The sequence below is a fragment of the Salvelinus namaycush genome, chromosome 42 (genome assembly GCF_016432855.1).
Source record: "Salvelinus namaycush isolate Seneca chromosome 42, SaNama_1.0, whole genome shotgun sequence".
Taxonomy (NCBI): Eukaryota; Metazoa; Chordata; class Actinopteri; order Salmoniformes; family Salmonidae; genus Salvelinus; species Salvelinus namaycush.
Window position 1 is genome coordinate 6987999 of NC_052348.1, and position 12263 is coordinate 7000261.

At 46.9% G+C, this 12263-nt stretch overlaps 1 protein-coding gene across 2 annotated transcripts in view; it reads left to right on the top strand.

Moving 5' to 3' along the window:
- Positions 1 to 12263, top strand: part of LOC120034800 (zinc finger protein 716-like) — a 160295-nt gene that overhangs the window by 11710 nt on the left and 136322 nt on the right. For both annotated transcript variants that reach the window (XM_038981423.1, XM_038981424.1), the window contains exon 4: positions 2861 to 3016. In XM_038981423.1, coding sequence (XP_038837351.1) covers positions 2861 to 3016 — 156 coding nt within the window. The remainder of the gene's footprint in view (positions 1 to 2860; positions 3017 to 12263) is intronic.

Sequence of the window (12263 nt, forward strand, 5' to 3'; positions counted from 1 at the left end):
TACCTGCCGCCACAAACCTTTGCAACTGGATCCTGGACTTCCTGACTGGCCGCCCCCAGTTGGTAAGGGTAGGTAACAACACATCCGCCACGCTGATCTTCAACACGGGGGCCCCTCAGGGGTGCGTGCTCAGTCCCCTCCTGTACTCCCTCTTCACTCATGACTGCATGGCCAGGCACGACTCCAACACCATCATTAAGTTTGCTGATGACACAACAGTGGTAGGCTTGATCACCGACAACGATGAGACAGCCTATAGGGAGGAGGTCAGAGACCTGGCCGTGTGGTGCCAGGACAACAACCTCTCTCTCAACGTGATCAAGACAAAGGAGATGATTGTGGACTACAGGAAAAGGAGGACCGAGAACGCACCCATTCTCATCGACAGGGCTGTAGTGGAGCAGGTTGAGAGCTTCCAGTTCTTTGGTGTCCACATCACCAACAAACTAACATGGTCTAAGCACACCAAGACAGTCGTGAAGAGGGCACGACAAAACCTACTCCCTCTCAGGAGACTGAAAAGATTTGGCATGGGTCCTCAGATACTCAAAAAGTTCTACAGCTGCACCATCGAGAGCATCCTGACGGGTTGCATCACTGCCTGGAATGGCAACTGCTCTGCCTCCGACCGCAAGGCACTGCGAACGGCCCAATACATCACCGGGCACAAACTTCCTGCCATCCAGGACCTCTATACCAGGCGGTGTCAGAGGAAGGCCCTAAAAATTGTCAAAGACTCCAGCCACCCTAGTCATAGACTGTTCTCTCTGCTGCCGCACGGTAAGCGGTACCGGAGCACCAAGTCTAGGTCCAAAAGGCTTCTCAACAGCTTCTACCCCCAAGCCATAAGCCTCCTGAACAGCTAATCAAATGGCTACCCAGACTATTTGCATTGCCTCCCCTCATTTAAGCTGCTACTATTCTCTGTTTATTATATATGCATAGTAACTAACTCTAACCGGTGCCCCCACACATTGACTGTACCAGTACCTCCGTGATATAGCATCGCTATTGTTATTTTACTGCTGCTCTTTACTTATTTGTTACTTTAATTTCTTTTTTACTTAACTATTTTTTACTTAACACGTATTTTTCTTAAAACTGCATTGGTGGTTAATGGCTTGTAAGTAAGAATTTCACTGTAAGGTCTACTACACCTGTTGTATTCGGCGCATGTGACAAATACAATTTGATTTGAAGACACTGCCCAGGCAAACTGAGCCAGGAGTAAAATCAACTCATAAAAGTTTATCTCAGCTGATAGTCACGACATCCTGCAAAGGAAAGATAGTGATGACGCTCATTGACATTGTTGCAAATGATAGGGAATAACCAATGAGGCATCGCCAGCTGTGAACTCTATACATCAAATATTGCGATGGTAAAACGTTTGATATAGTTTTCGCATGACACGATCACTTTGCCTTCTCTTAATTATCGCCTAATATGTTGGCATAAATAACCTTTTTTTTTTTTTACCAATTCTGATTATTTATTGATTATTATACTGTTACCAACCCTCGTCACTTCCCTTTAACAACTTTTAACTCCCGTTTATCAAATCACTTGCCAATAATGTTGCATACGTTTGAAAGGTCTAGAATTTTAATCGGACACAATCAAAGTTTACATAAGCCTTAGATGCTTTCAGTTGCCCAATATACCGGCATTCCCGATTTAGGGTTTTGTTGTTGCGCTTCGACGGGATAACATGAAATAGCATTATGTAGGTAATTAAATAATCGAAAGAAAAACGTGTTTATTAATTTAATCTAGTCTTTATAAGTATTTAGGCATATCATGTGAAATAGGCCTCGTGAAATCATTGTCAAAAGCTCAAGAGATACTGTTGCATGTACGTCTAGATTATTTACGAATTGATTATATAGAAATATCCAAACATTATTTGAACAACTCCAAAGCAATTGCATGTGGCACAGGAACCACTGACCCGCTTCATTACCAGTAAACCTGCTGGTAACTCTTAACTGGTTAGGCCAGCTCATGTGGTTTCCTAAATATCTGTCGACTAGCTGGGACTGTTATGACTAAAGTAGCTTCATGCATCGCTTTTATTTTTACCCATTAGAGTAGGAGTAAATGTATCTATTCTCAGCACTTATGAACAATTTTCTACTCTGAGAGGCTTTTGTGGATACCGGCCCAACAAAAGTCTTAGAGTAGAAGTGCTGATCGAGGATCAGGCCCCCGGCCTGTCTACATCGTCTTATTCATTATGATCTGAAAGGCAAAACTGATCCTACATCAGCACTCCTCTGAGAGACTTTTTGGATACGGCCCCTGATTTCACCCTATTCTACATACCCCCGACAGCGCATTATAACCAGACTACTTACTAAATATACCTACACATCCCCACACACTAACAAAAACCTACTGTACACGTCAAAATAGTTTAGTCTTGTCTGATCATAGCTGACGTTTCACCCACACCATATTTACTGTATGTCCACCATGATGGGTTTAACAACAATGAAGTCATTCTGTAACTACAGTATAGGACCTAAACGTAGACCCATGCACACACACAAACATGATAACATTTATTTTGTGTTGTAGATATGTGGTAGTAGAGTAGTGGCCTGAGGGCACACACTTAATGTGTTGTGAAATGTATTGTAATGTTTTCAAAATTGTATAACTGCCTTAATTGTGCTGAACACCTGGAAGCAGCTAATGGGGATCCTTAATACACACAAACAGTGGGGATAGGTAAACACTCCATGTTGAAAGTGTGTTTTATTTTCTGTGTGTGTGTGTGTGTGTGTGTGTGTGTGTGTGTGTGTACGTACCTGAGGGAGTGTATGTCTGTGTAATCTGTATCACCTGTCTCTTCCAGGAGGAGGAGGTGCTGCTGGTGAAGGATGAGGGGTGTGAGGAGGGTCTGGGGAACCCTGAGGAGAACATGGTCATGGAGGACAACCAGACTACACCTCCTCCTGAACCCACAGAGGAACCAGCTGAGCAGAACAGGACCACACACAATCTCACTGAGGTGAGCCCACTGTAAACTACTGTCTGTATGGTATTAGGTCAGGGTCCGTATCCACAAAGCCTCTTAGAGAAGGAGTGCTGATTTAGGATCAGTTTAGCCTTTTAGGTCATAATTAATATGATTAAATGGAAAGATCAGCACTCTTGCTCTGAGGCTTTGTGGATACTGGCCCAGATGTTGATTCATTTTGTTTTAAGTGTGGGACCCTGCATTTGAATTATCCAACCATTTACGTATCAGGTAATCAAATCAACTAACATGTTTGCATAGAACTCATAGTAATCCCTCATTGCCCAATCAGAAGATGCTCCATAGCAGGGTGCTCATATCAGATTTCTTGATCCAACATCCTCTCACTCTGTATCTCTTACAGTCAGTAGACATGGAGGATGGGAAGCCTGATCTGCTGCTGGTCAAAGAGGAGACAATAGAAGATGGACCAGAGAGCATTGATCTGCTGAGTGGACTAAAGATGGGGGAGCAAGGTAAGGGAGACACACATATAACCTACATACAGTAATAGATCTTCAATGGGAATAGTGATGCGCCTGACAAATGTTTTTATTAAACACATATGAAACCTTATGAGTACTTTATTTCTAAAACAATATCAATACAATTTGTATGAAATTCAAAAATAAACAAAACTATGTATATCAACATGACAGTCATAGATATCACCAGGCAAATAACACACACAAAATCCATGTCTATGATTTTTGTTCTGTTGTCATGTTTGTTAAAAAGTTAAGTCTAGATTGTAACATTTGCCTGTAGGTGGTTTGCTGGAGGCTAACAGAGGAGACTTGGTGGCCATATTGGATTTCCAGACTGGTGCAGCCAAGAGCCCAGGGGATGACATCACAGAGCAGGCTGGGACCAAAAGCGACATAGTGGAGTCCTGTGGATGGGACAGTGTCCTCATCTCTGGGCTGGGGAACAACACTGTTAACCAGAAACAGACAGTCGAACGCAAAACAACAACAACACTTAGTCTCCATGACAACAGACTGGCTGAGACCAGGACAAGGTTTAGATTTGGTCTGCGGGGACGGGGAGGTGTCAGTATGGGGCGGGGGAGAACAGACACAGACTCGGCTAGCGATGCTCCGTCCTGCTCCTATAGTTATGATTCAGAGAGACTGATGGGGCCTCAGGTTAACCACCTAACAGGTGCTGCCGTCAGCCTGCCTTCTATAGGATCTATCAACTGGAACATGGACCCTGTGACAACACAGACACTCCCTGGCCTTCGTCCTCCTCACACTCTGCTAATGTTAAACCAGACCTCAGACAATGCCAGTGCATCAACACTAAATGGCTACACAAGTCCATTGACAAATAACAGTAGTAGTAGTAATGCTATCAGCAGATCTGGTGGCAAAGAGAAGTGCTTCCCATGTTCATTCTGTTGGAAAGTCTTCAGTTTCCGCAAACAGATGGAGAGCCATCAGAGGATGCACACGGGGGAGAAACCGTTTGGCTGCCACCTGTGTGAGAAGAGGTTCTCCCACCAGCACCACCTGAAGAGGCACCAGAGGGTCCACACAGGGGAGAAACCCTACAGCTGCCCCCAGTGTGAGAAGAGGTTCTCCCACCAGCACCATCTGAAGGCGCACCTGAAGGTCCACACGGGAGAGAGGCCATTCACCTGTACGCACTGCGGGAAAAGGTTCTCAGAGAGGAGCTACCTCAGGATACACCAGCAGAAAATGCACACAGCCCATGTATAGAGTATTATGACATGTAATGTAGTACTAGTTAGTTTGTAGTTAATTCTGTTGGTTTAGGATGTAGTAGGGAACTGGATGAGGGGAACTGGATGAGGTGAACTGAGAAAATAATGAGTATGATGAGGCAGAGTAGATGATATGGTGATGGTTGGTGTGATGGTGTCTGTAAAAATGCTTTACTTATGAAGAGTAACAACCTTGTCCTGTTTGATGCTGGTGTTTTATAATGAGGAAATGATAGTGCCTTAATTCAGGTTTACTTGACCTGAAGTAGTTGATCGGTGAAAATGATCTGTTAATTGAATGATTAGAATATTCCGCCCTGAAACATATAATTGTATGTAATTGATTAGAATGTATAAAATCATAATCAATAAATGTGTAGTCTTAGTCAGAATTAGGGTAAAGACAATATGTCTTTATGGTATTTTAAACACAGACTGTCTGAGCTTGGTGCCGACCTGACTAGAGATTTGAGAGAGAACGGGGAGTATGTCTCAAGGACAAGGTCACTAATCTCTGTCGGCTGGGTAGCAGGACATGTGTGTGCGTATGGTTGTGTGTATGTGTGGGCTTGAGAAGTCAGTATAAAATGAATTGTTTTGTATTCTTGACTTTAGAACGTTCTCTGAATAAACTGTACTAACCTTTTGTATAAGCTGAGTCTTTGACTAATTATTATTATACCCATGGTCTTACAAACCTCGGGAATTGGTCAGAGCTATTGATTGATTGTTATTATCATTGGGATTGGAAATTCTCATGACAACTTGGTCCTTCGAAGCCGGATTTCAATACCCGTTTTCTGTCGTCCCATGGGAGCGCCGAAAACCGTGCACGAGATCCGTAAGTTAAAGACCTGACCTCTGGAAATTGAGGTTCCATTTCAGGCCGGTGGCAAACTGGTACACGACAGAAAACGGTGACGAAATCCAACCAGCATTGAATTCTCAGCTGCAAGATAAGGTCGGTGATCTTTATTCATTAGTTTGGGGTTAAATTCTAAACTTACAAAAAATTAAAGCAAGATAAATGTGCGTGGTGCCGGAACTGGTGGTACCGGGCTGGGAACACGCACCTCAGGGCGAGTGCGGGGAGCAGGAACAGGGCATACTGAACCCGGGAGGCGCACAGTAGGCCTGGTGCGTGGTGCCGGAACTGGTGGTACCGGGCTGGGAACACGCACCTCAGGGCGAGTGCGGGGAGCAGGAACAGGGCATACTGGACCCGGGAGGCGCACAGTAGGCCTGGTGCGTGGTGCCGGAACTGGTGGTACCGGGCTGGGAACACGCACCTCAGGGCGAGTGCGGGGAGCAGGAACAGGGCATACTGAACCCGGGAGGCGCACAGTAGGCCTGGTGCGTGGTGCCGGAACTGGTGGTACCGGGCTGGGAACACGCACCTCAGGGCGAGTGCGGGGAGCAGGAACAGGGCATACTGGACCCGGGAGGCGCACAGTAGGCCTGGTGCGTGGTGCCGGAACTGGTGGTACCGGGCTGGGAACACGCACCTCAGGGCGAGTGCGGGGAGCAGGAACAGGGCATACTGAACCCGGGAGGCGCACAGTAGGCCTGGTGCGTGGTGCCGGAACTGGTGGTACCGGGCTGGGAACACGCACCTCAGGGCGAGTGCGGGGAGCAGGAACAGGGCATACTGGACCCGGGAGGCGCACAGTAGGCCTGGTGCGTGGTGCCGGAACTGGTGGTACCGGGCTGGGAACACGCACCTCAGGGCGAGTGCGGGGAGCAGGAACAGGGCATACTGAACCCGGGAGGCGCACAGTAGGCCTGGTGCGTGGTGCCGGAACTGGTGGTACCGGGCTGGGAACACGCACCTCAGGGCGAGTGCGGGGAGCAGGAACAGGGCATACTGGACCCGGGAGGCGCACAGTAGGCCTGGTGCGTGGTGCCGGAACTGGTGGTACCGGGCTGGGAACACGCACCTCAGGGCGAGTGCGGGGTGCTGGAACTGGAGGCCTGGTACGTGGTGCTGGCACCGGAGGGCTGGTGCGAGGGACTGCCACAGGAGAGCTGGTACGTGGGGCTGCCACAGGAGGACTGGTGCTTGGAGAAGGCACCGGATAGACCGGACCGTGGAGGCGCACTACAGGTCTCGAGCACCGAGCCTGCCCAACCATACCTGGCTGAATGCTCACCGTAGCCATGCCAGTGCGGCGAGGTGGAATAGGCCGCACTGGGCTATGCACACGAACAGGAGACACCATGCGTAGGGCTGGTGCCATGTACCCCGGCCCGAGGAGACGCACTGGAGACCAGATGCGTAGAGCCAGCTTCATGGCACCTGGCTCGATGCCCACTCTAGCCCGGCCGATACGAGGCTCTGCTATGTACCGCACCGGGCTATGCACACGTACTGGAGACACCGTGCGCTCTTCCGCATAACACAGTGTCTGCCCGTACGCTCGCTCTCCACGGTAAGCACGGGGAGTTGGCTCAGGTCTCCTACCTGGCTTAGCCACACTCCCCGTGTGCCTCCCCCAATTAAATTTTTTGGGCTGCCTCTCTGGCTTCCAGACGCGCTTTCGTGCAGCCTCCTCATACCACTGCCTCTCCGCTTTCGCTGCCTCCAGCTCAGCCTTTGGGCGGCGATATTCACCAGCCTGTGCCCAGGGTCCCTTTCCGTCCAGAATTTCCTCCCAGGTCCAGGAATCCTGCGATCGCTGCTGCTGCTGCTGCCCGTTACCACGCTGCTTGGTCCGGTTGTGGTGGGTGGTTCTGTAACGTTCGTTGTCTGGAGGAGAAGAAGAGGACCAAGATGCAGCGTGGTATGTGTCCATAATGTTTTAATAATAAAACTGAACACTGAAACAAAACAATAAACCGACAAACGAACAGTCCCGAAAGGTGAAACACAAAAACACTAAACAGGAAATAACCACCCACAAAACACAACAGAAAACAGGCTACCTAAATCTGCTTCCCAATCAGAGACAATGACTAACACCTGCCTCTGATTGAGAACCATATCAGGCCAAATGAGAAACCCAACATAGAAACACAAAACATAGATAACCCACCCAACTCACGTCCTGACCAACTAAAGCAAAGAAATAACACAAGAACTAGGGTCAGAACGTGACAATATTAGAAAATAAATGTTGTAATTGAGTAAATACACACATAGATTGTGAGAATAAGCATAACAGTGATTGAATAAACGTGGGTGGTAAATCCTCAAAGGAGGTCCCGGCATTAAGAACAAGGGAAAGAGAGAGCAAGAGAGAAAGATATGAACATGAACAGAGAGAGCAAGCCATAGCCAGGGAGAGGAAAGAAGAGCCAGAACCAAGAGAGTCTAACCTTAAAAAGCGATTAGCACCGTATAATAAGCCAGGGCTGAGGGAGGTTCAATCAGATGGGGAAGAGGATCAGTGTCCTCTCATAGAGCTTCCTAATCCTAGAGCAGGCGAAGCTGACCAATCGGATACCTTACAAGTGTATCGACCCTGGACTCAGAGAGATGTAGCAAGAGCAGTTGAGGGAATAGTACATCCAAAAACAGGAATAGAAGGGTTTAGGAGAGATATGGAGGGACTGACCGAGAGTTTTAAACTAAATACAGGAGAATTGGAAAGGGCTGTCCGACAGATAGTGGGGAAAGACTGGGCAGCAGTGAGGGGAGCCTGGGTTCCAGGGCAAGGAGGAGAACCGGTTTTACCATGGGCAGGAGATGGGGATTATGCAGACAAATTGACACAGCTCTGTAATAATCTTAGGGACTATTACCATAGACATGCAGACTTTTCAAAGATACATGAGTGTAAACAAGGGGATGGGGAAACTGTTAGCCAGTATATGGAGAGACTGAGGGATGTGTTTGTAACGGATGTGAAATGGCTAGCTAGTTAGCGGGTACGCGCTAATAGCATTTCAATCGGTTACGTCACTTGCTCTGAAACCTAGAAGTAGTGTTGCCCCTTGCTCTGTAAGAGCCGCGGCCTTTGTGGAGCGATGGGTAACGACGCTTCGTGGGTGACTGTTGTTGATGTGTGCTGAGGGTCCCTGGTTCGCGCCTGGGTCGGGGCGAGGGGACGCCATAAAGTTAAAACTGTTACATTGATGCTGTTGACCCGGATCACTGGTTGCTGCGGAAAAGGAGGAGGTTGAAAGGGGTGTGAGTGTAACGGATGTGAAATGGCTAGCTAGTTAGCGGGTACGCGCTAATAGCATTTCAATCGGTTACGTCACTTGCTCTGAAACCTAGAAGTAGTGTTGCCCCTTGCTCTGTAAGAGCCGTGGCTTTTGTGGAGCGATGGGTAACGACGCTTCGTGGGTGACTGTTGTTGATGTGTGCAGAGGGTCCCTGGTTCGCGCCCGTGTCGGGGCGAGGGGACGGTTTAAAGTTATACTGTTACATGTTCAATGCTAATAGTGGACTGGTAGATCCTAGACAGGGAGAGGACGGACCTTACCACCAACAGTTAAAAATAGCCTTCTTGAGTGGTATGAAGCCTGAAATTTGCCAAATCATAAAAGAGACTCTGATAGGGTGGGGAACAGCCACATTAGCCGAAGTAAAGAGGTATGCTATACACCACATATGTCAGAGTCAAGGCCCGCGGGCCACATCCGGCCCGCGAGAAGGTTTTTTACGGCCCCTGGGATGATCTTGATTTATTATTAGAACCGGCCCGCAGACCGCAGCAAGCCGGCAGCCCGCAGAACAAAGGCTACAAAAGGCAGAGGAATTAAAACGAGGCCTCAAATCTCGACAGGCTCTGTTCAAAAAAGCCAAATCACAAGGCCAGGCTGCTGTCAAGGCCAGTTTTATTTTGGCAGAAGAGATCGCTAAATCAGCCCGGCCATTTACGGAGGGGGATTTCATCAAAAACTGCATGATTAAAGTTTGTGACGAAGTTTGCCCAGAAAAAAGGCAACTCTTTTTAAATGTGAGTCTGAGCAGAAACACCATTGCCGAGAGAGTAGACCAGTTGTCCATCAATCTAAAAGAGCAGCTTGTGAAAAAGGGAAAAGATTTCATTGCATATTCCTTGGCTGTGGATGAGAGCACCGACATTTCTGACATTGCCCAGTTGTCAATTTTCATCCGCGGAGTGGACTCCAGCCTAAGCGTGACAGAGGAGTTTTTGGCTTTACGTCCTATGCATGGCACAACTACGGGGCATGATTTGTATGAAGAGGTGTCAAGATGTGTAAATGAGATGGAGCTGCCTTGGGAAAAACTCGTGGGTTTGACAACCGACGGAGCACCTGCGATGTGTGGACACAGGAGCGGACTGGTGGCGAAGATACGGGAAAAGATGCAAGAGGAAAACGCGACAGGTGAGCTGACAGCTTATCATTGTATCATACACCAGGAAGCGTTGTGCGGTAAAGCCTTGAAAATGGAGCATGTAATGAGCATCATCACGCGCACAGTTAACTTTATCAGAGCCAAAGGTTTGAATCACCGCCAGTTCAAGGCATTTCTGACGGAGTTAGAAACGGAGCATGGTGATTTGCCTTATCACACAGAGGTGCGATGGCTAAGCCAGGGAAAGGTGCTTCAAAGATGTTTCGAGCTTCGTGAGGAGATTTGTCTGTTCTTGGACAGCAAAGGGAAAGACACAACACAACTCCGAGACGAAATGTTTCTGTGTGAAATGGCTTTTCTGTGTGACATTACGAGTCATCTGAATGCAATGAACTTGCAGCTGCAGGGTCGGGATCATGTCATCTCTGATATGTACAGTACAGTGAAGGCATTTAAAACCAAACTGACTCTGTGGGAGACGCAGATGCGGAAAGAAAATTTGAGCCACTTTCCCAGCTGCCAGACCATGAAAGAGAAGCTCTCTACCAGTGCGTTCCCGAGCGCACAGTTGGCTGATAAAATAGGTATGCTTGCCGCTGACTTTCGACGCCGATTTGCTGACTTTGAAGCACAAAAAAGCAGGTTGGAACTGCTCGGTAACCCATTTGCTGTTGACGTGGAAAGCTCACCACCAAACCTCCAAATGGAGTTGATTGACCTCCAATGCAATGATGCACTGAGGGCAAAATATGCGGCAGTGGGTGCTGCGGAGTTCGCCCGTTTCCTCCCCGACACAATGCCCCAGCTGCGCATCCAGGCTGCTCAAACGTTGTCTATGTTTGGCAGCACATACCTGTGTGAACAACTGTTTTCTTTGATGAACCTGAACAAAACATCACACAGAAGTCGACTTACTGCTGAACACCTCCACTCAATTCTGAGGATTTCCTCAGCTCAGAGCCTTACCCCGAACATTGATGAACTTGTGGAAAAGATGGGACACCACCAAGTATCACCCTCAACCTCAAACAAGTGAACATTACTGTGCAATCACATATTTAGAGTTTTTACTCAGTTCAAGTTTAAAAGTTAAAGTTTAATATTTGTTTTCACTGCATGTTACTTCTCCTTAAACAAAGTGTTGTTTTTGATTAATAGATTTTTGCACTTTATTTTATTGTATTTCAATCCAATTATATTTTAAAAATATTTCAGTTGAGTGGATGATAGAAAATTGCTATTATTGTTTTTTTCTTTGAAGTAAATTTAGCCCACTTTTGCTAAAATAGAAAATATAGGCTACTGATGGTGCCTTGAATACCGGTTTCTTTCATTTAATGTTCATGTTATGGGGATTTTTATATAAAGGAAATTTGTCTTTTGTGTCTGTTGAAAATTAAAGATTACTGACAGAGCCATAAGAAAATATTGCTTTATTTATCTGATCATATTGGAATATATTTGTTAGGTTTTCAGTAGGTTCAATTAGGTTCACTAGACTATATGCGTCATTTAAAAAATTTTCAATGAACATTCGAACAGTCCGGCCCTCGGCTTGTAGCTAAATTTTTTATTTGGCCCTCCGTCCATTTGACTTTGACACCCCTGCTATACACCATGAGCATAATGGCAAGGAAAATAAAATTAAGAAAGAACAGACAGGAGCAGAACATTTGATCGCCACTCTTGGGGAAATTGCAGGAAAGATTTTTAAAAGAAAGGGGGAAACAGGGAGAGTAGAAGGTGGATAGAACCTGAGGACCGAAAGTGCTACAACTGCAATAAATGGCAGAGGATTGTAAGGCCCCACCAAGGAACTGTAGACAGAGACAGTTTAGGGAGAGACAGAAGAGGGAACGTAGACGAATGAGAGAGCGAGAAGAGTCCGAGGATGAGGAAGAACAGGCATGACGTGTGAGACCTAATAACTTATCAAAAGTCATAATAGTAATTATTCCTAAATTCTGAGTAGGAGATAGAGAGAGTGACAAGGGTCAAGAGAGAGAACCAAGGGTGAGAGAGTAAGGAGAAACCTCGCAGGGGAAACGCTTGGATCTTTAGAATAGGGCTATTTTCTGGGAACTGTCTCGGTGCCGGAGTTTACGACTACAGAGAATTATAATAATAGGGTTATTTGCGCCTCCATCTTATCAATAGTGCTGTTGGTCCAGGGATAAAACTCTTGCCTACAATGCGGGAGACTCGGGTTCGTATCTCAGCCTATGCACCGATAGACTAAA